Source organism: Schistocerca piceifrons, chromosome 4, assembly GCF_021461385.2.
Source record: "Schistocerca piceifrons isolate TAMUIC-IGC-003096 chromosome 4, iqSchPice1.1, whole genome shotgun sequence".
Taxonomy (NCBI): domain Eukaryota; kingdom Metazoa; phylum Arthropoda; class Insecta; order Orthoptera; family Acrididae; genus Schistocerca; species Schistocerca piceifrons.
In genome coordinates, this window is record NC_060141.1 from 271,262,923 (window position 1) to 271,289,763 (window position 26,841).

The following is a 26,841-nucleotide window of genomic DNA, read 5'->3' on the forward strand; positions in this document are numbered from 1 at the left end:
GAGACCTCCTTGTCCCGGATTGCGACAGGTGACGAAACCTGGGTTCACCATTTTGAGCCCGAAACAAAACGACAGTCGATGGAATGACGCCATTCCCACTCACCACACAAGAAAAAATTCAAAGCAGCTGTTTCCTCGGGTAAGATCATGATCACCGTGTTCTGGGACTGTGAAGGTGTGATTCACTGATGTGATGCCAAGAGGCAGTACCATTAATTCAGAAGCATACGTCAACACATTTACAAAACTCAAGACGAGCTTCTGGCGTCTTCGACGGCACAGCAACCCAGTAGATGTTTTGCTGCAACAGGATAATGCTCAGCCCCACACAAGTCTGAGGACTGCTGAACACATTGCACTAGAGGGCTGGACAGTGTTATTCCATCCACCCTACAGCTCTGAACTAGCCCCCTTGGACTTCCACTTCTTTGGGCCATTAAAGGATGCCATTCGTAGAAGACATTTTGTGGACGACGAGGAGATAATTCACGCAGTGAAGCACTGACTCCGCCACTAGGCAAGGATTGGTACCGACAGGGCATGCACGCCCTTGTTTCGCGCTGGAGGAAGGTCATAGAATGGGATGGAGATTACGTGGAAAAATAGGGTGTGTGGATAAAACACAATTCTTTCCTGTGTGTAATTTTCATTATGTTCAATAAAGAATTGTTGAAGAAAAAATGCGGTGCATTACTTTCTGGGCAACTCTCGTACGTAAGCGTAATATAGAGAGGTTGACAAAGAAATCCAAACGATTTATTTGTTACTTGAGTGACTCTTCGTCACCATGGATGCTCATGGAAGATTAGGATTCAACAGCTCACTGAAGGCTTGATCACCTGCAGACAAAGATTTATTGGGCAAGGATGAGAAAGAAACATCCCATGTCCTATACAAGTGATTTAAGAAAATCGTGGAATATTTGTTTCTATGTTCTTAAAGTTTACACCTCCTAAACGGTAGTGCTGTGTGCTGTTGACTGTCCCATCTCGCTCGATCCCTCAACAATATAGGGTTCAGGCTCTGCAAACAAATCTTCTTTTTATTCATTCGAAGGGGTAGGCCGTTCACCTATTCCGATCCAAACCTAGCCATCTCTTCCATGTTCCTTCGGCATCTCGTTTTCCGTGCTGTTTGTAGTTCAATACATGGTTTGTTGGTCTTGACATCCTATCGATATGTTCTAACCATTTCACTCTCTTTTGTTGTATTAATTTGTTAACTGAATAAAGCCATCACTCAGCTCTGATGATTTCATTTTTTATTGCAACCTGTGAATGCAACCTTTTATGTGTCTCATAAATTTCATTTCGGTAGCCAGTATACGCCTGTCGCCTTCCCTTGGTAATTACGACGTCTCTGGACCGTTTGCTAAAACGTGTGCAGACATTACTTTATATAATGATATTTTTGTTTCCTTTCGCACTTTGTTCCCTAGCGTTCTGTGTATTGCACGACACTACACCTCATATGCATTTAATTTACTCTGTATGTGATTTTCAAGTTGGTAGGTGAGAAGTTACAACGTGTAACGTGTTCTAAAATAGGCCAGTACGACCACTTAGTTTTCGAACGTACAGGGTCTTATCCTTTTAAATTCATAATATTAATCGCCCCGCGTTGTATTTTAAATTTGTAGTACCTGCGTATTTGCTTTAGGCGATATACTGCCCTGTGCAGATCATCCTCACTCTCTTCTAGAATTATGTGGCCGTCAGCGAACTACGTCTGTTTATCCGGTCACCTGATGCTACTTTAATATCTTGGATAACCTTGGTCTTTCCAATCTACATCTACTTCTACATGAATACTCTGCAATTGAAAATTAAGTGTCTGGCAGAAGGCAGGACAAAAATTAAAAAGTGTGCGTGGTAAGCTTCACTCTTGTCTCACATCTCTATTACGACTTGCTCGTACTTGCTACAGCTCCAGTATTCTCTTTAACCCGGTGTATGGTGATGAAGACAGGTACTGGTGCAAAACATGTACTAGTGATTGGGAAAAACTACTGCAAAAAGCGACCCCAGAAGATTGCATCAGGAGAGAGGGGCCACAGTTGTAGCTGTGTTCTCCTCTGTGGACAGTCACAAGCTAACAAACTTAGAGGCAGTCTTACTCTCCACCCCTACCACCTCTCATCCCTCCGTCTCCTCAACATAGGTAGGGATAGAGATCTGTTCTATTTTGTCACTGATGACTCACAAAGAGATCCTTCTGGTGACATTGATATACTGTCTACGGAAATCAGTCACATATAGACAAAAGACAGGATTAAGACAACTCATGCAACCTGTTAAACGTATTTCTCGGAAAGACAGGACTCCCTGGAACAACAATTAAATTCCGGAAAACTCTCCAGCCCACTTCTTCAAATGTCTGCTGCTTGAAGAATAGGCACCTGCCACCGCCTGTGCTTAACACAGTCCGCCAACACAGTCTGGGAGCAGAGTCTTCAGCCAACTTCAGTTGGAGCAGACTCCCGCCATCTGGAGTCGGAGTCTTCAGTACAGTGTGTTACACCGAGCGAGGTGGCGCAGTGGTTAGACACTGGACTCGCATTCGGGAGGACGACGGTTCAATCCCACGTCCGGCCATCCTGATTTAGGTTTTCCGTGATTTCCCTAAATCACTCCACGCAAATGCCGGGATGGGTCCTCTGAAAGGGCGCGGCCGACTTCCTTCCCCATCCTTCCCTCATTCGATGAGACCGATGACCACGCTGTCTGGTCTCCTTCCCCAAACAACCAACCAACAGTGTGTTACCGATGAGTATGTGGCTGGACAGTCAGTGCTGTTGTTTCAGACAAAAGCTACACGTACACAACCGACTGCTACGCTGTCGTCCCTCAGAAAAAAGCGAGGTAGATGACAGTTATCCTCACTGTGGGCAGTTTGTTTAAAAGGGCAACTGTGACATCCTATGGAACACGACCCCACACTTCCAGTGCTTCCGCCTGGATGCGCACGCTGTTCTGAGGGGGAGAAACCTTCAGTGTAACAGTTGTATTTAACTCCGCACATATCCAATACGCAAGTATCTACTGAAAAGGAAAAAAAAAAAAAAAAGGAAAATCGAGACGACACGAAATTGCGCGCAGTAGACTTTCTTTTAGTTTTATGAGAAAAAATCGGTATAGTTTTTATGTTCGCAGCATTCCCCCCCCCCCCCCCCCCCCCCCCTTCCCCATTATCCCATTATGTAGTGACTTCCATCCAAGTGAAAAAAACTACAGCACCGCCGCTGGTACAGATGACCAAACTGCAGAGCATACGCTACACACGAACTGTACATGTCCACCCAGCGCCAAATCGAAAAAAAAATCTGCAATATTTTGCTGCAAAAACTACCAATAATGGCACAATGTCCTTGTAATTTTGAACTCATCATTGGAGTAATGAAAAAATGAGAGTTTACACTCTGAAGAAAAAACATCTATATTAAGCAATTTCTTTCAGTTTGATGACATGAGTGCATCCCTCACACTACAATTAATCACGCTATCAACTGCAGTGCATATTACAGAACACTGTCCCATGTCGACGGTGTCTTTCCCATCCCATCCATCCACTATTACGCTGTTGATTACCACATAATGATTGACTGACACCACTTGGTTGATATGAAGACAGCCTTGAAGAACACTAGATATCTGCTACTTGTCACTGTAGAGCATGGGACTAAATGTAGAGTCGTCACCTTCAGACAGTCGTTTGGAAGCGTTCCTCAGTTCTGCATACTAATCCGGTTTCCATATGCTGTGACGCCATCCACATATTTTTTCCATTAATAAGACAACAGTAAATCTTTTTATGTCTAGTACCTAAAGTGTGTTGTGAACAGCACTTTCTGGCTATCGTCGACTCTGGAAAGTAATCAGGTGCATGACTGCAAAGTGAGGAAACAATGCTCTGCAAATCAGTACACTAAGACACCTGCTACCCCGTCACTGTGGAAGGTGAGATTCATCTTGAGATAGATATTTGGAAATGCTCTGCAGTGTCGCAAATTCATCCTGTCTCAATATGTTGCGTTATCTTCGACATTTTTTTCAATGGGAAACATCACCTCTGTGTTTTATTTCTACCACCCTTTGTGTTGTGTGAGCAGCATAGTTTACACCCTGTGATGTTCAGCTTTGTATGAGAGCCAAGGGATCGAAATGTGTTAATGTCGGTTTAGCATCTGACACATACCTCAAAGTTATGGTAGAAAACCTAAGTGTTTGGAGGTGTACAAAGCTGTAGTCATACACTGCTTATATGTGTTACAACTGAAAAACAATGTATTAATCTGCTCATGAAAAAACAACACAGGAGCCATCTCTTGTGATTGATAATCTATTAGATGTGGTCTTCCTTCTATACAGTCAGCAGACCTTTACACAGGTCTGTGTGAGCGACTTCGACCACTAGCCACGTGCTCCAGTGGAGCAATATGTGTATACATCATATTCTCAATGTCAACACACACACAGTATTTGTTTTTCGATACATCGAAAGATAGGGATGAGGTAAATCTTATAGGAGGTTCTATTACAAGGAGTGGTATGGTTGGTTAAAGTTGGATTCAGATAGTTCTCTCGAAACTATACCGATTATGAAACATCCTGTACATTCTATACCGATTTTGCTCATGAAACTAATAGAAATCGGCTGCATCTATTTCGTGAATTCATGACTCATTTTACTATCATCATGATGATTGGGTATTTAAAAATAGATGTTACCACAAGTTCAGTGTTATTTCATACTGCATTACATCTAATTATGAAGTATACACCACTTGAATTATAGCTCACTGTAGAACTTAGAAATTATAGCGTTTTTCCCGATATGTGAGTAGATTGAAACATGCTGTGATGATGAAATTGCTTACAAAACTAGAACGAAAAAATCTGCTGCTGCCGGCCGGAGTAGCCGAGCGGTTCTCGGCGCTACAGTCTGGAAGCGCGCGACCGCTACGGTCGCAGGTTCGAATCCTGCCTCGGGCATGGATGTGTGTGATGTCCTTAGGTTAGTTAGATTTAAGTAGTTCTAAGTTCTAGGGGACTGGTGACCTCAGAAGTTAAGTCCTATAGTGCTCAGAGCCATTTGAGCCAATCTGCTGCTATTACGAATGATTGGCTACTGGGAGACACAAATGTTACCGGCATGTTGCTAGAGGGGTGTTAGGGAGCAAAAAAGTCAAAAGTAAAAATGTAGACTGTATTTTTTCAGTGTATTGGAAGAGAGAGACGTGATGGAATCTTATATGAGATTGTGTTACAAGACAGGCTCTCACGATTTGTTTCATTATCGCCAGTGTGATATATTATCACATTGGTAAAGTACTACATGCCATTGTGTACAAAACAGTAACATCCTCTTGAATTATAGCTTGATGTAGTCAAATGTAAAATAATTGTGTTTTTTCCGACAAGTGAGCAAATGGTGTGAAAGCCATATTCTGTAATGTTATTTCTTGTGTCTTAAATGTTTGTAATACACACATGCGTGACAGTTTATTTACAGACACTGATTTCAATGTTAGGAACTCTCTCAGGTCGAGTAATTTGTCTATGAATGTGAATGAAATTGCTTGACATAGATGTTTTATCTTCAGAGTTTAAATTCTGGATTCTTCTTTACTCCAAGGGCGGTTTCGAAATTATGAGGACATTCTGCAGTGCTCGGTAGTTTTCGCAGAAAAATAGCGGAAGTCTTTTTTTCGATTTTGTGCATGGTGGACATGTATAGGTGGTGTGTAGCCCAACCTCTGCAGTTTGGTCATGGGTGCTGCAAAATAACGAAAGGTTCAGAGGGGGGGGGGGGGGGGGGGGAGAGCGAGAGAGAGAGATGCGAATAGTTTTCTTCAGCTGAACATGAAAACTATACCAGCTTTAGCTCATAAAATTAAAAGAAATTGTATTCGGTCTAATTTCGTGGCGAGAGGACTTTTAATGTCGTTGCAATTGTGTTTTCCATTTTAATAGATGCTCACATATCGGAGGGTCGTTGATGTTAAATACAACTGTTACGGTGAAGCGTTTTGTCCCTCATAATGGCGTCCACTTCTGGGCAGAACTACTGAGGGCGTGGGGGCATGTTCCATAGGAGGTCACAGCTGCCCTTTTAGACAAACAGCCCGTGGTCAGCACAGCTGTCATTTGTCTCGCTTTTGCTATGAGAGATGCTGGCGTCGTAGTCTGTTGTGTGTGTGTGGCTTTTGTTGACACTGATTGCACTGATCACCCATCCACATGCTCATCGGTGACGCATTGTACTGCAGACTCCGCTCCCAGATTGGCGGGAGGCTGCTCCGAGTGCAGTTGGCGAAAGGTTCTGTTCCCAGATACGGTCGGCATAGGCAGTTTCTGCGGCCTGTTCCCCAAGCAGCGGACTTTTGAAGAAGTAATCTCGAGAGTTCTCCAGAATTTCGTTGTTGTTCCAGCGGTCCACTGTTTCCGAGAAATACGTTTAACGGGTTGCATGAAGCGTCCTAATCTTGTCTTTTGTCTATATGTGACTGATTTCCGCAGACAGGAGAGAGAATATCAATGCCACCAGAAGGATCTGTTTGTGGACCATCAACGACAAGATTGAACATGCGTCTATCACTACCTAAGGTGAGGAGAGGGAGAGATGACGGTTGGTAGGGGGAGAGGGTTAGAATGCCTCTAAGTTGGTTACTTTGTGACAGCCCACCGAGGAGGACACAGCCGCAACTGCCGCCCCTCTCTCCTGATGCAATCTTCTGGGGTCGGTTTTTGCAGTAGTTGTGTTATTACGATGATTTTTCTCAATCCCCAGTGTACGTGTGGCGTTATGACCCATTGTTTATGAATGCTGCTTTTTTTTTTACAACAATTCCGTTGTGTATTAGAACAGTGAAACATTTTCCATCAGTTACGGTAACATGTATTGGCCTTCCTGAATTTCGAGCGCCTGGGTTCCAGATTGATTGTCGAGCAATGCTGCAGGAGATGTCCGTAGCGAACTCTGACGTCAAACAGCGACATACACAGTCCTCAGCTGTGTGCTTACAGGTAATACTCTTATTAAACTCCACTCCGTCCAACACCAGCATCTCGTCAGTTGAACACAATTCCCACCAAAAAAAAAATATGGTACCGTTCACTCCTTCATTTTTCTGGCCAGCTTGTAGGTGAAGGGTGGAGTCTGAGCATGTTTGCCACTAGTTTCGAGTGGTACTGAGAAATTTTTTCCCAGCAGAGTAATACCAGTTGTATGGCATCGTCAATTTTTGATCTGTATTGCGATTTTAGGCACTCCGTGTAGTGTGCTGTGTATATAGTTGTGTAATTAGGACCGACCTTTATGATTAATTACGTAATTACTATCGATCTTCACCCATCAGTTTCCCAAACAAAATAAATATAATACACTAACCTAACCTTCCTGTCCTGCATCTGGAAAGTTTCCATGTGTTGAGGGGTGTACTTGGGCTTTCCATGCAGAAGGATCGGTGTTCGAGCAGCAGAAAGGGCACCACCATTTTTAGTTTTCCGCCAATTCCTGGGTGGGGGGTGGTGTGGGACGTCAGTGCAGCCAAGAAATTCCCGCCAAAATTTCCAAATTCGCCCCAAGTTTGGGAATTACCCCAAAATTCGAAATTCTTGCCAAATGTTGTGGGGGAGTTTGAAGGGCGGGGAGGGGAAGGGATGGGGACCCACTTGCATAATGAAGAAAACACATAACATCATCTGGAGGTGGAGTGGGGGTGTGTGCGGAAAAGGGGGTGGGGTGTTAACTGATAAATTTAATTTATTTGCACATCAATTTGATTTCAAAACTGTCCACAGAGCCCTAGTATCCTACTACTCCTGGCATCCTGCCTTTTGCTGCCAACCAGCGGGTGAGTGCTGCGGCCTCTGGCTAGATGGTATCGAATGAGGCAGGCAATGTCCAACCCCATGTGCTTGTTCCTGCATGCCTATCAGACGTTAAGTTCCAACATTCTCTGCTATACAACAGCCAGGCAACGCGATTACTCTGTAAAGTTCAATTAACGTTTTTTCTGTAGATTACGTTTTAATGTGTATTGTATGGCACCACAGAAATGTCAGAATCTGGCTAATTTTAGCTCTACATCATATGATTCGTGAAATTTAAAACTGCGCTCTAAACATCTAAACTCTCTTACTTCTTCAATTACGTGTCCATATACAACAATTATCTCTATCATGGGCTCAAATCCGTCACTTTTCTTTTACCTGTCGATATCTTTATTCCGTATCTTGTGTCAATCTGATTCAAATTATCATCCGCAATTTGAACATTTTTTTTTTCAGATGCTCCTATTGCAAACTGATCATCAGCAAATAGTGTTATCATGGCATTAAAAATATCATTTCTTAATGTTTCATTTAATGCAATCAACCATTTGTGTACGACACCGTCACTATAAACACTGAAAAGGGTAGGGAACAGTGATTAGCCTTGTTTAATGACTTGATTAACATTGGCAGATACTGAGCATTTCCTAATCAACTGCAACTTCCATTTCCTTTATTGATTCCAAAGCACTGCTTGCGTACCACTTAAGTGTAGGAAGGACTGAGTTGCCTGCATTGAAGTCGTACACTGTATCTTTACAAGTGCTTTCCTTCTTGATTGCTTTGTTGCGGCTACAATTCAAATTCATCTTTTTTCCTCTACGCTCATGTTTTCATATATGGTGAGGCGGCTAAGACAGGCCACCACAAACATATCTGTAAGGAATAAATATGTCGACGTGGGGTTTTCGCCAAGTTACAGCGGACAACATGGCAAATTTTTATGATTTATAGTACCCGAGTTGCGGCGCCAAATTTGTTTTTTATGGTGCTAGTATATACTTCTTTCAGTGGCATCTGAAATAAGGTTTAAGAGAACTTCAGCGACATAACATGTAGTAGCTCCTGGTAAACCTTTCGGGATGTGAGGTCGTGGTTCAAGAAACTCATCTGTTGCTGACGTTTCTCCAGGACTGCGTTGGACATCCTCAAAGGCGCTCAACAACAGAAGAGTTTCTTGGACCACGACTTTACATCTCGAAAGGTTTGGTTCGAATGGTTCAAATGGCTCTGAGCACTATGGGACTTAATATCTGAGGTCATCAGTCCCCTAGAACTTAGAACTACTTAGACCCAACTAACCTAAGGACAACACACACATCCATGCCCGAGGCAGGATTCGAACCTGCGACCGTAGCGATCGCGCGTTCCGAAAGGTTTACCAGCAGCTATGTCATCTGGTCGTGAAAGCCTTCATTCTATAACATGCAATGTCTTGATGAGAAAGTATCAAGATAACAGTGCAGCAAATTACTGTCTCGTGGTCAGAAGGGGTTTCACAAATGTGTGCCCTTTAACTCGGGTACGGTTCGTACGTTTATCATCACGCCCGTGCTAGTGCTCAAAATGTTGACCTTGAGCATTGCTACACGCCATAAAATGATTGTGGAGAAACAGTACTGCACGTTTAATTTCACATGGAGTTAACAGTAGCCAAGGCCAGTGTTAGAGACCATTTCAAGAAATCGGGAGTCATCGCTGTTTCCTATGAGAGCTCTCGTTTTAATTTTCACCACAGATAACCGTACAGAAGTGTTAAGATTCGTGAAATCGTTGACTATTTTGCGTTTTAGACCATTTTGCGTTTCCTCAGCTACCACTCCAATGCTCCACAAATGTTGTCTTAAGAGGGTTTGTCATCACATGTACGGAATGGGAGCGTCATTCATTCTGTTGGCATCACACTGGCGTATGTCGTGTAGGATGTCTTCTAATAACTGCGGCAGCAGCATACTTTACGAACTCGAGATACCGGAGTGTATTTAGATTCCCATCAATAAAACAGGGATCAATGACGTGGGTCTTCAAAGACACACACCAAACGTTGATAGACTAAGAGCGTTGTTATTATCCGCTTCTTTGAGTCAGCGTGGATTTTCAACTGACGATTAGTGCGTTTTGCGAAGATTGACTGGACCATGGTTTGTAAATGTTGCTTCTTCCTTAAATGAATCACTTTGCTCGTTTTGTAGATAACATTCAGAGAACTCTAACCAAGTTTTGAAAGTCATTGTCACGGAGCTGTAGATGCAGCAAAATATGAAGAGGATGAAATGTGATGGACTATATTGTTTGCAGAACACCTGTTTTGTTGATCTACTAGTTCTTCCGAGACCCCTCTTAGAGACATTTGCATTGTGTGTTACTGATGCTAAGATGTTAGTCTTATTTCTTTCATCTGTTGCTCCTTCTTCCACTGGCGTATTTTATTCTCCACTCTTCCAGTTTCTGGCACTTTTTTTTTTTACAATGTTTGCGAAGACAGATCGTGAGTGCATTGCACGATATGAATACTCTACAGCATACAACCGTACAGCTGCACTAATAGTTTCGCGACATACGCCACTGACGATATCCACTTTTTTAAGTGTTGCATACATTGTGAGCGTCTCAACAGATTTACGAGCACATTATCTGATTGCTAAAACATCAGAACACAGACCGATGGGCTTCAGGCGCACAGGTAAACAGAAAAACCGTACCCGTTTACGTGCTTGCTTACACTTGATATAGTAGGGCAGACATTTGTGGTATCTCTTCTCCTGTAGTGGGTTAGTGATTTGCGGCGCTGTTATCGTGATACCACTTGATCAGGTGACATAGGCTACATGTTGCGTAGTTGAAGTTCTCTTAGAAGCTTTCAAGTGCCACAGAAAATCAATATAGTTGCGTTAGAAAAAAAAGAGTCGCTGTCGCACTTCGGCGACTATAAACTAGAAAAATTACTTGTAAATATCAGGACATTCACCACATTGTCCGCTATTATTTGGCGAAAACCGCACCTCATTATATTTGTTCATCTGCATATATTTTATATTTTTGTGGCCTCTCTTAACTCCCTAACCCTATATACATATTTATTCTATGCCATTACACTGGCTGAACTTACGTTAGTTACAGGCATGCCAGAAAGTTAATGACTGATCGATGTTTATTGCAATTACATAACCCTTCTTGGACGATTTGGATGTTCTCGGTCACGACCTTTTTTGGATTTCTTCACATGAGGAATCCAAGGATGAAAATTTGAGAGTCCCTGGTATATAAGGTCATCGTTTTTACATTTCGGTCTGTATGAGAATAAATGTAACCTCTGTGAGTTGTGACGCCTGCGTAGTTACCCTCTCTGAGCTCAACAATAAGTTCTGCAATTGCTTGTTTTTGGACACAAGCTAGTACAGAATCATTTGGCAGAGTCGTTAAGAGGGAGTCGTTTGGAATAGTCGTTAAGCGCCATCATAAATGTGACATCTTAATATGCGGTCAGTGGCGTGTGACAGGAATATTTAACATTAACTGGTATGCAGTGAATGTCGTAAAAGACTGAATTATGAAAGCGAAATCTTATTAGGATCTCGTGGTTTGATTTTATTAATGTTGTTCAATAACAACAATCACAAAGGAGTTAATAAATCAAAAGTGGAATCTTAATCTGTTGTGCTTATTGATCTTCACCTACGGATCATTAAATCTTACTAATTGTGACAAATTAATCATCGACAAAGCGGGGAAAGAAATGTAAGCGGCTTGATTCTTACACAATGCAAACGCGCCAATGATCAAGCATTGGTACATGCTTCCATCATCAAAAACGCCTAAACATTATAATCTCCGTTAGTGGAAATCATTTACAAACTTCCTAGATGCAAAGTCATGTTAGCACTGTCAAAATTGTACAACGGTAAGAAGGAAAATCGCATCAGTATAACAGCGCTCATTTTGTGATCACTCCCTCTGTAACTGTCATCTTCTTAAAACTTAGTCCATCAGCAGCGTACTTCAACAAAGTTAAATCAGTACATCTCAACCATAAATGGTCGTAGCGACATTGTGATAGAATTTCATGTGCCTGACATTTCCTCCTTTTAGTAAACACCTTCAAGTGTAAACACCAATGCATCACAACTAGTCGGTTTCCTCCTCTATAAAATACACATACAGAATGACCAGCTGTAATCAGTACAACTAGTTGTGTACTTTCTTCAGGGAAACACAGTGGAATGTAAACACAAATGCAGCACTACTAATTCCGCCCATTGTCCACGAAAACATGTCCGAAGGTAAACACAAATTCTGCTCCTCCTCCAGGAAGACACGTCGGAATTTAAACTCAAATACAGCATGTCTAGATGTGTCTTTCTGGAGGAGGAGAAAACACGCACACGAATTGCTATCACTGTGTCACTAGCGACTGCTTCCATCACTAGCACCTGCATCTATCGATGAACAAGGATTTTAAATTCTATGAAGGTTCTTCCAAAACAATTTTTTTTTTTTGAAATTATTTAATTTTCAATTATTCTGTTTAGTTTGATTGATCTGTGTGGCAACTGCAGATTGTCAACTTTGGAAAAGTGTCCACTTCATGTGAAGTTTCTGGGAAAGCTTACTCTGAATGTGGTTGAAGAAGTAGGGCGAGCAGTTGCACTTGGAGATGATGTAGGAGAGCCGGCAGTCGGTGAGGCAGGAGGTCTGCGAGTAGGAGTTGGTGAGCTCCAGCCGCTGCTCGTCCGGGAAGAGGCAGCTGCGCTGCGGCACGTCCAGCGAGGCCACCTGCAGGCTGCTCTCTGTGAACGAGACGGACAGCCGGACGCGCATGACGTGGTCGTCGCTGGGCGGCAGCAGCAGGCCCGTGCCCGCCTGCGGAACCTCCGTCACCGGCTGCAGGAACACCTGCGCCCACAGACCACACTGCTGTGTAGCACGGACACTGGCAGGTACCGATCCGGGGGTTTGATTCCGGTCGGGGGGTCACAGTTTGTTACAGTCCCTCCAACCCAAAGCTAAAAAAATCCAACTGGCCGTCATTTCTACTTCTAGCATGTCAAAAATTCCTTTGACATTAATGATACACTACTGACCATTAAAATTGCTACACCAAGAAGAAATGCAGATGAAAACGGGTATTCATGGGATAAATTTGGGTGCATAGATCCTGAGAAATCAGTACCCAGAACAACCACCTCTGGCCGTAATAACGGCCTTGATACGCCTGGGCATTGAGTCAAACAGAGCTTGGATGGCGTGTACAGGTACTGGCGCCCATGTGGCTTCAACGCGATACCACAGTTCATCAAGAGTAGTGACTGGCGTATTATGACGAGCCAGTTGCACGGCTACTATTGACCAGACGCTTTCAATTGGTGAGATATCTGGAGAATGTGCTGGGAAGGACAGCAATCGAGCATTTTCTGTATCCAGAAAGGCCCGTACGGGACTGGCAACATGCGTTCGTGCATTATCCTGTTGAAATGTAGGGTTTCGCAGGGATCGAATGAAGGGTAGAGCCACGGGTTGTAACACATTTGAAATGTGACGTCGACTGTTCAAAGTGCCGTCAATGCGGACAAGACGTGATCGCCAGTATGGCGATGACGAATACACGCTTCCAATGTGCGTTCACCGCGATGTCGCCAAACACGGATGTAACCATCATGGATGCTGTAAACAGAACCTGCATTCATCCGAAAAAATGACGTTTTGCCATTCGGGCACCCAGGTTCGTCGTTGAGTACACCATCGCAGGCGCTCCTCTCTATGATGCAGCGTCAAGGGTAACCGCAGCCATGGTCTACGAGCTGATAGTCCATTCTGCTGCAAACGTCGTAGAACTGTTCGTGCAGATGGTTGTTGTCTTGCAAGCGTCCCCATCTGTTGACTCAGGGATCGAGACGTGACTATACGATCCGTTACATCGATGCGGATAAGATGCCTGTCATCTCGACTGCTAGTGATACGAGGCCGTTGGCATCCAGCACGGCGTTTCGTATTGCCCTCCTGAACCCACCGATTCCATCTTCTGCTAACAGTCATTGGATATCGACTAACGCGAGCAGCAATGTCATGATACGATAAACCGCAATCGCAATAGGCTACAATCCGACCTTTATCAAAGTCGGAAACGTGATGGCACGCATTTCTCCTCCTTACACGAGGCATCAAAACAACGTTTCGCCAGGCAACGCCGGTCAACTGCTGTTTGTGTATGAGAAATCTGTTGGAAACTTTCCTTATGTCAGCACCTTGTGGGTGCCGCCACCGGCGCCAACTCTGTGTGAATGCTGTGAAAAGCTAATTATCTGCATATCACAGCATCTTCTAACTGTCAGCTAAATTTCGCGTCTGTAGCACGTCATCTTCGTGGTGTAGCAATTTTAATAGCCAGTAGTGTAACAATAATAAGAACAATAATATGCATAAGTCTCTTAATATAATAACAATAACAATAATTTGTTCACATCAGTGCTGAGTACTCTGCTTAGCATGACTCTAAGTAACCGCGGTTCAGGGAAATACAGCATTTGAAATGCATTTGTATGGAGCTAAATTTTGCGAAATGGCCGACAGAATTGTGATGCGTTCTCCATTGCCTCCAACAGCGGCAACTTCTTTAGGGAACAGTTTGAGAACGTGTAATAAATGCGGCTACAGTTCTATCATTATCATTACGGTTCCGTACATCAGCCGGTAAAAACAGAACCCTTACAGGATCACTTTGTTGTCCGCTTCTCCGACTCTTAAAAACCCTTTTTTCTCAGAAACGGCTAGACGTATCAAGTTGAAATTTATGTCACATACGAAGGTCTAAGGTACCATGGCGGTGTACAAATGTATTTTTTAAGTCATTGCAGTCAAAAGATACGGCCATTTATGTCTATTTTGATACTAGGAAACTCACTCATTAAAACCTATAGAGTACTTCCCGTTGACCTAGCTAATATCATGAAATTTGACTGGAAGCAAGTTTCACAGTAAAAGCAAAGAAAAAGTCAGAAAATTTGTTGTTGTATCTCAGAAAAAAATCTTTCTGTCATTTGTTATCCGACTTCAAACTGAAATTTTAAACATACTTGAGTGTAATGCCGGGGACCAATATCTTACCATTATCAGTGCCGCTAACGGGGATAAATCGTCAATATGCTTGATTCCCAGGATCAACAAACTAACTGTCTATACGCATAATTAAGATTACGATATTGCCGTGCCTGTATTATTCTGATTACGATGCAAAGTTCCTTCGGTAAGGCAACCGCTCGCGATAAGGAGGAGGGGAGGGGGGAGTTTTGGGTTCGAGCCACACTCTGGCACAAATTTTCATTGTCGTCATTTCATCCTACAGCTGATGGTAGTCCTTATTCGCAATTGCGAATTCATTTGCTGTGTTTCGTAACGGCTGTGGTCGCCGCAGTGCCTGCTCCTTTGGACATGCATGCATGTCCACAGGAACTTTGCATCATAATCAGAATAGCACAGACACTGCAACATCGTATTTATCTGCCGACACCGGGCAAGCGACTTTCAAGTACAACGTATGACGTGTATAGGAAGATACATAATGAATGTACGTACAGGTCGTAGACGCGTGGTTGAGAACATACGGTAGTTTGGGTCAGGCCGAGAACTGTGCACAGATAGTAGAGTGGTCAGTCGGCTTTTGGCTACGGTCTCATGCGGACCGGCTCCGCGCGCCATACAGCGCAACGGAGTTGTTCACTTCCGCCGCCTCGGTATTCGTGTTGTGAAGAATCCATTACTAATGTACCTCATGGAGTAGTGTTACCATTGAGCGACACTTAAATTAACATTCCACGCCGAACACGCACGACCACGCTCTTATGAAATCGGACAATGCATTCGCGAAGAGCTATGTCTGGACACACAGAAAGGGATAGATATTCACTTCTCTATCACTGGCAGTATCGTCTTTGTTATAATGACAATGCGTGAAGCATGGGCTGCCGTAGTTCGACAACACGCAGACGGACTCAAGTTTAAGCATTCTGACGGGCATATTGGGGAGGTGACAGTAGACCACGCTGGTTCCGATCTTCGAACAATTCGGGTCTTTGAGCTCCCTTTCGAAGTGCCACAAGACGTGGTCGTCGAATTCTTCCCACCATACGACGATGTTGTGGGCCACATCGCGGAAAAATAGCAGACGTTCACGACATACCACGTCTTGAATGGTGTCCGCCAGGTCAAGATCGAACTGTCCAAACATGTACCATCCTATCTGCTGATAACGTGGCGTGCGAGTCATCTTTATGTAGGGCGGCCTCCCGCGGATGTGTGTCGGATTTGGACAAGAGGGCCATGTTTGGTCAGATTGTCTCCGCCGGCGCATGCAAGAGATACCGATCATTGACGCGGCTCCCAAAGCGACGGTCCTTTCTTTACTAGAGAGCTAAGCCACAGCCGTGCGCAACCCCTATGCGTCGCTTCAGGAAGCGGCTGTTCTGCCGCCTGCATTCGCCATTGGGAATGACGGTGCGGCCGAGGCCCTGTCGGCACCATCTCCTCCGACGGCTACGAGATCATCAATTCTCCAGAGTTCGATGACCAACCCGCCTGCTGCGATGGACACCGATGTGAGTGCGGTGCCTACCTCTGCTGTTCTTTAGATGGGAGCGACCTCGGACACTGACCGTACATATTCTGACACAGAACAGCACCTCCAAAGGCAGTGGTCGCCCGAAAACAGAAGAAGAGATGTCGAACGCCCTCCGACGACACATTTCTTCAGGTGGCAACACAGGTAGTGGACTGGATATCAGATAGTGATCTTACTTCGAGTGCCCTGACAGCACTAATGTCCCACCTGAGGAGAATCCTTTCACTGCCTGCAAGCCTTTCTGACTACGATAGATCCCAATTTTGGGGGTGGGAGGAGGGGGGAAGTTCCGTGGTTCCCGTTACAGCAGCATCACCACACCTAGCCTTTGATGAGTGTGACAGTCGCCTGCCACCTCTTTCGATCTCCGATCTCCTGGGCTGAAGATGTCGACAACGGAGCAGATCAATATGGTGGATCACCTGTCAGGCAGTGCCCCACGGTGGTGCCTGACCCATCTTCCACCAGTTGCGGTCACAGTGGCTGCACCGGATTTTTCACGCCAGCCGGACATGTCTGCCAGACCCTCTGTGCCAATAGCGGGAGCATGTCTACTACAGCACCGCATCGCGATGATGAATCTGGCGGCCATCATTCAGGTCCCGCATAAACTGGCAATGTTGCGAGAGACCGTTTATCTTGTTGATGTCGACATTGCCCTCCTTCAAGAAATGATAGTCGCTGATTTCTACGTCCCCACTGGCTACACGACACACATCTCCCATGCCTCTGACAACGGTAATGGACTCGCCATCATGCTCCACACTGGACTCCCTGCTGAAGATGTACTGTACCTTCCTAATGCTAGAGGTATGGACCTCATGCTGTTCGGCGTCCGCACCCTCAATGTATATGCGCCATCCGGCTCCAGTGAACGACACACCTTCTTTCCTGACGAGGTAACGCCACTTTTTGAGGGCTCCCTGGATGAAATGGTGCTCAGTGGCCATTTCACTCCACACAAGGGGCCTACTGACTAACTTCAATGACATCCCTCGTGTGCAGCCCTCTCCGTCATCATCGACCAAATTCAGCATGTTGACACATGGACAAATGTCCATGGCACCCGCATAGGTTTTACATGTTATACGGAGCACTCGCCCAGTCACCTCGACTGTATATACCTCACACATTTCTTGCCAGCGCCACTTGAAATGCCGAAGTTTTGCCTCTGGCTTTCTCCAACTGAAGCCTACATTCTACGATATCGTCGTCGCCACCAACAGGTGTGGCAGAGTTGCGGCCTGTGGAAACTAAACGTTTCCCGTCTGACTGTTCCTGCTTGCCGACGGATCTTTGAGGATACATGGGCGCACTGTCGTCGACGTCGCCCAGATTACACATCCGCCTCATCCTGGTGGCTATGCTGCACGCAACCAGCTCTCCGCAGGGCCCCCATGGGTTATGGCAAAGTCTTCAAAGATTGGCAGTCGAACACCATGGACTTTTGTTGTGCAATGCTACGTGATTAAACCTCAGTGGCATTCTCTCCTGTCCGTCAGACGATAGCGCATTATGCTAAAGCGCAGATCACTTCACTCATGAGATGACGCTTGGAAGGGACCCTTGTCAGGTACTGCAACCATGACCATATGCATCACGAAACGCCATCGGTGTATCACCTCCTCGCAGAACGGCGACGTCGTTGTCGAACTCTCATACATGACCTCACCGATGCGGGAGGACGATGATACACTACACAATGCGCCGTTGCTCACACATTCTCAGTTCAGCCAGCTGTACGCTGCCGTCCCATCTCATCCGACCTTAATTGTGGAGGTAGCGGGACTCTCTGTCAACACTGTGGCAGAAGACGTGGCTCAAGAATTTCAGGAAGAATTGACCCCTGATAAGGTCCTAGATGCTATCAAGGTGGGAGCCGCTAATAAGCCCTCTGGACCTGGCGGTCTCCCCCTTGAATTTTACAAGTGTTTTGGCTATCTGTAGGTACCTACTTGGACGTCCATCTGTCTTGAACTGTGTCACCCACAACGATGATTCCAGCCACCCTTCTTGATGGGGTCGTTAACCTGGTCACTAGGCCACATGGGCGATCACTTATCTGTGATTTCCAGCCCATCACTCTACTCAACAGTGACATGAAAATTTTCACCTGCTTGTTGGAATCACGACTCAAGAAGGCAGCAAAACACGTGATATCCCTTGATAAGACTTCGCTGAGCGGTGACAACAGTATCCATACAGCCTTTTGCCATTACAGGTGTATGATCGCACTATTTACCTTGTGCGTTGGCACCACTTGATTTCAGTCAGACATTCGACAGGGTCGACCATACCTTTTTGAAATCGGTCCTCCAGCACATGGGTTTTCCGGATCATGTAGAAAAAGTGGTAATGCGCCTCTTGAGCGGCGCAACTCCAAGAATACTCTCTAATGGTCGCCTGGCGATAGAGCGCTCTGTCCGGCAGGGTTGCCCACTTTCCACGATACTGTATGCTTTGGCATTAGAGCTCCATCTCCAGGGACTTCGCCAACGCCTGGTGGGCCTGTCATTGCATGAACACAGCATCTGTTGTACAACCTATGCTGACGATCTAGTTCTGTAACTACGCAAAGAAGATGATATTATCGCGGCTTTGACTTGGGTGTCGACGTATGGAGAGGCAACTGGCAGTTCACTTAACATTTCGCAATCAGAGGTTCTGCTCATTGGTGAAGATGTGCCTGAAAGAAATATCGCTCCTTTAAGTATTGCCACCAGCGTCCTCTGTTTGTGCATTGATTTTCTGAATGACGTCTGTCGTTCAGTGGCAACCAACGGTAGACGTCTCCTCCAAACGATCTGAGCTGTCCTTGTGGACCACCGGTTTAGATTACTCGACATTGTACAGCGTGGGCGATACGTAAATGTCTGCCACACCTCTCGCATCCCCCATGTGGCACAACTGTTCCCGGTTTCGATTACCCTCGCCTGTCGTATATTAGTTGCGATGGGATCCTTTGTCTGCACTGGGATGTTACATAAAGTTCAGCATTCATCCTTTGCCTTCCCACGGGAACGTGGTGGAGTGGGCTTATTCCACGTGCGAGACAGAGTTACAGCACTTTTTTGGTAGCTCCTAAATGAAAGTCTGGCGCCATTGCCCGACGATACGCCAGTCTCCATGTCAGCCACAGTCGTATCACCAGACATTGCGCACCCCTTTTATCACTTTCGGCGTTTCTTTCTGGAATTAAGTTACATCTTACACTCCTTATCCCTTCCACAAAGACTGTACACAACACATTACAAATGTGGCGACCCCCCAACTCCATCGAACACAAGTTTCCCCAGATCATATGGCGACGTGTATGGAAAGCGATGTATACAGGTTTCTCTCGACACCAGCGTCCAGTCCACCTGGTATATCACCGTCAATAGCAAACAGGTCAACCAATTTCGCATTCGCCTCGTTGACACACCCCTCTGTGTTCACTGGGGTGTAGATGACACAGACGCTCACCGATTCTCATGTGGTCCGTCGTCTGACGCCTGGAGGCTCGCGCAGCTTATCTTTGCTTTCCTTACCCCACAGATACCTGCTTCGATCACTTTCCAGTCACTTTTATTCCTAGATGTGATTCATTACCCCTCAACGAAAACTAACGCTTTGAATTGGATACGAGGTCATACGGTCCGCTGTCTTTTTGGCCCTGACGTGAAATCAGAACTGGGTTATTGGAAGTACCTTAATGATTGACACTGAGCACTTGTTCGCAACCCCAGATACAAGCAGTTCTTTTCTAATTTTCTATAGAGCTCCTTTCATGATCTGCCTTCCAGCTGGACCGCCCGATCCATGAGACGCTGATGCTTATTTTGCCGACATGATGTTCTGAACGCACCACAAACGGGAATATCCATTACACTTTCGAGAAGATACGTTTGGATGCTCCGCCAATCGAAAGGCGTAAGCGACTCCTAGAATTCTGGAACATAGAATAATTAAAAAAAAAAACAATAAAAATGAAAAACATAAATACGGAAACGGGGAAGTACAAAAAGTAAAAAAAAATTAATTAAAAATTAAATATAAACACAAAAATGAAATAAAATAAACTGAAAAACGACAAAAGCCCCTACATAAATACCTCCATTTTCATCGCTACTCTGTATGTTCTTCCCCCCTACTTTCCTTCTTTCCTTCACCCTTTTAGTAACAGATTAGTTTTTTTGGGATAGGCGTAGATAGGCGCCAACGCCTGAAGAGGTGCAGTGTTTTTTGTTAGTACACAAGTTTTTAATAGGTTTTTTGTTGTTTCCCTTTCCTGTCCCGGGGCGGAAAAAAAGTGGTGACGGGACTGCTCGCGATAAGCGGGAAATCTGGTTTTGTGTCCCGGTTCGGCAAAAATTTTCACTGTCGCCATTCCATTCTACAGCTGATGGTAGTCCTTATTTGCAATTGCGAATTCATTTGATGACAATTAAGATTGTACAAAACCCTCCGAGCGCGAGTCCTACACGCAGCTGCCCTATTTTTTCATTGTTATTATGCCATGTGTGAGCGAAATCTTTGGTACTTAAAATATTGAATTTATCTAGCCTGCATTTGTCGCTAACCTGTTGCTGGAGTACGCCTGCCTATAAGAGGAGTGTAAACAGCGGTGGACGGAGATACAGGGGCGTGCTCGACTAGCAATGGGGAGGTGACTTACTGGCAGCAGTTGGACTTTAGAGTTTACTGAAGATGTGTGTGCTCTGTTGGATCGAACATAGCTGTAACGTGGAATGTTATTGGCACCATCCCACTGGTTGGCAATTGACAGTCAACTACTCGATCATTGGAGGAAACGATCCTGTTCAGGGAACCGTCGCGTGTTCATATTGTACACTATAAGGTGAGGCCTATTGGAACAAGTAGTAATTTTGTCCTTTACTGGAGAGTGAGCAACTGCATCTTAGTTTCTTTCCGGTGTAGCTAGTATTCGTAGTAGTCGTTCCTCCGACTCGCTGTTTGGCTACTAGGATGTGTTTGGCCTATTTTCTAGACTCGTATTCGCTGTTTGTGGTGTTCGTGAATTATCTCGCACCTTGTGGCAAATAATTCTGTAGTTTATCGTTAAGTGCATTACTTATTCAGTGCTCGAAAGCATTGATTAAGTCATTGGTGTCTTTCATTTTAGTAAAATAGTGTTCAACGCACTTACTGCTACTGTTTCACACTTCCAGTGCTTGCCAAACTGGTTTAATTCGGTGGTGTTTTGCTTTATACTATAATGCATTTTAACGATTTCAGCGTTTTTTAAAATAGCATTATATATTGGTGTTATATATTTTATTAGAATAGTGTTTAATTCTGCTTATACGTGCTTGTTAAAGGACACTTTAGCCATTATTTAATGTCTTATTTAACGAATCCAGCGGCAAACGCAGGACGGGGCCTCAGTGTATTCCTTAGTTGATCTTGTGCCATTCGCCAAATATTTTGTAAATTTCTCATACATCTGTGGAAATTGTATCTATTTTGGTAAGATAAGTGCGCAGTAGTTGTCGTTAGCTGTTTTCCGAACTAGCCGCATGTGTATTAATTGTTTTGTGATTTATATTGACGCGACAACAGACAGATTAGATTAGATTAGTACTTGTTCCATATATCATGAATAGGACATTTCGTAATGATGTGGAACGTGTCAGGTTAAGGGGGGTAGGACGTCAAAAATTAAAAAAAAATCGATTTTTCAAAAATATGCTTATTTTTTAGCGCACATCTTCCTGAATAATTTGATGTATAAAACATATATATTTGAGGAGTTATAAGGTATGTAATTTGGTCTTAAGTGTATGAAGGTACAGCGCCACGCCCCTCTGCACAGCATTCTTCTGTCATACCTAAGTGTATGACGCTCTGTAGAATTCGAATGTAATATTTGTGCCAAAGATAGTCATACGTGAAACAAAGGACTATCGATATCGATACTTTCTCTGCTGCTATCGACATGCATTGTTTTGATCGCTGGTTTTGTTTGTTCTATGTTTCGAAAGGCGTGCAGTGTGGTGCTGTGATCTTCGACACAGTTTTCATTTTGCTGTGTTGTTTTGTGTTCGTTTGTGGCATATTATCGCACAGGATGCCTAGAATTCGTTGCTTCAACCATAAACAACGTCACCACGGCAAGAGATACACAGTAAAGGGTGTTACAACAAATGTTACACCAGTGGCTCAAGACTGCAACCTCTCAGAGCCAGTAAACAATTAACCACCAAGTGCTTCTAGAAGGAAACTTGTTTTTGGTGCTAATGAAAATGGAGACTGTGAATCCGAAGGTTCATGTAATATTATCGTTGATGTTAACATGCTGTCACAATTAATAGTGGACAATGTTATGTGCAAGCATTGCTTTGGTGCTCAGTATGTTTCTTTGGTGGAAGATAAGAGTGCCAGGAAAGGCGTTGCTACGAACTTATCTGTGATATGCAGCAAATGCAACGTTGGTGCGTCTTGCATGACATTTAAAATCTCAAACAAAGGTTATGATGTGAATTTGAGGGTAGCATGTGGCATGCGCTGTATTGGTAGGGGACAGAAGGCAGCAAGAACAATTTGTACAGTGATGAATCTTCCTCCTCCTCCAGCAAAGTCTGAGAGGTATTATCGCTTACTGATTGAGGCTGTAAAAGAAGTTGCAGAATCTTCAATGAAAAGTGCTGCAGAAAAATCTATTGTCAAAAATGATGGTGACAGGGACATATTGGCTGCTTTTGATGGTACCTGGCAAAAAAGAGGGCACACTTCATTGAATGGTGTTGTAACAGCAACATCTGTTGACGCTGGTAAGGTACTAGATGTTGAAGTGCTGAGTAAATTTTGTCATAGTTGTGTGAAAGGGATTGCAGATCATATATGTAATATGAACTATAAAGGCTCAAGTGGAGGTATGAAAGTGCAGGGAGTTGTAAGGTTGTTTACCAGATCTGTTGCCACCTGTGGCCTGCATTATGTGAAGTACCTAGGTGATGGTGATAGTAAAGCTTTCCTTGAGGTTCAAAAGTGTGCACCATATGGAGCTGAGACTATTGTGCAAAAGTTAGAATGTGTGCGACATGTACAGGAAAGACGTGGTACTAGACTTAGAAGGCTGTGACAAGATTTGTCAAGAAAGAAATTATCTGATGGGAAAGGAATAAAAAGAGAGGGCGACTGACGGATGCAGAAATTGACAAACTACAGACATGTTATGGTTTGGCAATAAGAAGGAACACAGGGGACTTGAAAAATATGAAGCAAGCAGTTTGGGCCTTATACTTCCACAAAATGTCCACAGATAATAACCCTATCCACAACTTATGCCCAAAAGGAAGTGAATCATGGTGTGGCTACCAAAGGTCAATTGCAGGTGGTGAAGAATATCATCATAGGAATTCTCTACCAACTGCTGTAATGGAAGCCATCAGACCTATATTCAGGGACCTTCCAAATGAAAACTTGCTGAAGAAATGCCTTCATGGGGGTACCCAAAACCCAAATGAAAGTTTTAACCAATGTGTATGCGAAAGATTGCCAAAAACCGTTTTTGTGGGAGGAAATGCACTTGCTATTGGTGTTCATGATGCAGTTTCATGTTTTAATGACGGTGTGCAAAGCAGGAAATATATATTAGAGAAAATGGGAATTAAGCCCGGGCTGAACTGTATCAAAGCTTTGTATGCGATAGACAGAGAGTGTGTAGTGAAAGCAGATAAATCGTTTTTGAAGTTCGTAAAATCAAGAAGAGTGAATCATAGGAATGTGAAGAGGAAGGAAACTGATTTTGAAAACGAGAAATAACCTGCTTATGGTGCTGGAGAGTTCTAAAACTATGCCAATACAAGCAGAACCTTTAATGGCCACTTTCCGCAAAACACAATTTTATGTACTCAGGTACATGTAGCATCCAAAATAAATATCCTATTACTATCAAACTTGGTATGCTTATTGAACACAAACTCCTTAATGCAAAACTCTAGAATTTTCCAAATCTATTAAAAATTGTGTTAAAAATTGAGATAATTAACTATAAAATTTGTGTTTTTTCTAAACATGAAGTTCAAAATGTAATAACTCAGTCATTTTTTCATAAATTAAATAAGTTTCAGAGTTTCATACTCCTTTAAGTATGCTGTGGAAAATTCATTGATGAATCTCTCTTACTTACGAAGAAAAGTGTACATAAAGCAATTAATGCAGCCAATGGTAACGGAAAAAATGGTCGAATTTCACATATAAAACAAATTGCTTTTGTTATGTTTTTCAACGTCCACTGCTATCAGTGTAAATCCTGAATACTTCTTGGTCATGCTGACAAATTTTTATGAATTTATTTGTAAAAGTATAGACAGTGGAAATTAAAATGTCCTGTGGTGCCTCTCCTGCTATAAGTCGGCCCGTTTGGCGTCCTACCCCCTTTAATAAAAGGTGTCTATACAAGATATTACATTACACAAACTATTACATGACACCATGACACTTTATTTTTTTTTTTTGGAGGGTGGTTGGGAAAATTACCCACTTACTATATCTAAAAATTCATCTAATGAGTAGAAGGAGTAGCCATTAAGAAATTCTCTTAATTTCGTTTTAAATGCTATATGGCTATCTGTCAGATTTTTGATGCTATTAGGTAAGTGACGAAAGACTTTTGTGGCAGCATAATTTACCCCATTCTGGATTGGATAGTGATATACACATATACAAATGGTAGTATCGTATACACACGGTACAAGAGGGCAGTGTATTGCCGAAGCTGTCATTTGTACTCAGGTAATTCATGTGAAAAGGTTTCCAACGTGAATATGGCACCACGACGAGAATTAGCAGACTTTTAACGCTGAATGGTAGTTGAAGCTAGATGCATGGGACATTCCATTTCGGAAATTGTTAGGGAATTCAGTGTTCCGAAATCAAGAGTTAGTAGTCTTCCGAAAATGCCATATTTTAGCCAATACCTCTCATCATGGTCAACGCAGTGGCCTATGGCCTTCACCTAACGACCGAGAGCAGCTGTGTTTGCATAGAGTTGTCAGTGCTATCAGACAAGCAACACTGCGTGAAATGACTGCAGAAATTAATGTGGGACGTTATATGTTAGGACAGTGCGGTGAAATTCGGCTTAAAGGGCTATGGCAGCAGACGACTGACACGAGCGCTTTTGCTAACAGAACGACAGCGCTTGCAGCACTCTCCTGGACTCGTGATCATGTCGGATAGGCACTAAGTGATTGATAAACCGCGGTCTGGTCAGTTGACTCCAGATGGTAGGGTTCGAGCGTGGCGCAGAAACCATGGATATAAGTTATCAAGAAGGTACTGTGCAAGCCGTTGGTGGCTCCATAACGGTGTCGGCTATGTTAACGCGCAATGGACTGCGTCCTCTGCTCCACCTGAGCCGATCAATGACCATAAATGGTTATTGTTGGATACTTCGAGACCATTTTCAGCCATTTGCGGACTTCATGTTCCCAAACAACGATGGCATTTTTGTGGATGACAATGCACCCTTACACCCGGTCGCAATTGTTCGTGACTGGTTTGAAGAACATTCTGGACAATTCAAGCGAATGGTTTGGCCACCCGCATCGCCCGATATGAATCCCATCACACCTGTATGGGACATAATCGACAGGTCAGTTCGTGCACAAAATCCTGCACCAGCGACACTTCCGCTGTTATAGACGGCTATAGAGGCAGCGTGGCTCAATATTCCTGCAGGGGACTTTGAACGAATAGTCTATACCTGCACTTCGTCGGGCAAAAGGAAGTCTGACACGATATTAGGAGGTACCCCATTACTTTTATCACCTCAGTGTATTTGACATTACTGCCCACCGGTCTTAGTCGATTCCGTCTGGTTTTGGTCGGCTATTGTCACTGTTTGCTTTCCTGTAACCTCTGAAAGTAAGCGTTTGCCTTGCTTTGGTGTTTTATATTTCAGTCGCTTAGTATTTAAAGGAACTGACTTCTTCCGTATCCCGCTAGAGCAAATCCAAACAACGTCGTTCAAAGATGGCTTTTATTATTAGTCCGATGTTTTGGTCGGTCATTGCACCATATTTGCTTGTAAGCCAGATAGCCTGCCTGCTCATGGGAGCCTGTAAGCTTGAGATGTTTCAGAAAGAGTTACCAATGGATTTCTTATATTTTAATAAAAATATCCTATTAATGCTGAAGCATTTTCACCATCTATAAAGTTCGTTGGTACGGCCGGCGGCAATTAATTAATTTATCCTGTACACGTCTTGAAATCTGTTACCGTTCCTCGTAAAGAAATTCTGTTTACTTAAGGTTAGGCAGGGGTTGCCGGAAACAGGAGTATCCTGTTCGTTACTGGAATTCGTAGATAAAACTGTATTACTCGAAATTACTTCATTGAGGTAGGCGTTGGGCCTTAAACCGTTTGTGCAGTTGATAAGTATAACT

The 26,841-nt window shown here is 43.8% G+C and overlaps 1 protein-coding gene across 1 annotated transcript in view; it reads right to left on the reverse strand.

Moving 5' to 3' along the window:
- Positions 1-26,841, reverse strand: part of LOC124795789 (sodium channel protein Nach-like) — a 146,657-nt gene that overhangs the window by 50,758 nt on the left and 69,058 nt on the right. Inside the window, exon 5 of the mRNA XM_047259870.1 lies at positions 12,446-12,728. Within this exon, the coding sequence (XP_047115826.1) occupies positions 12,446-12,728 (283 nt within the window). The remainder of the gene's footprint in view (positions 1-12,445; positions 12,729-26,841) is intronic.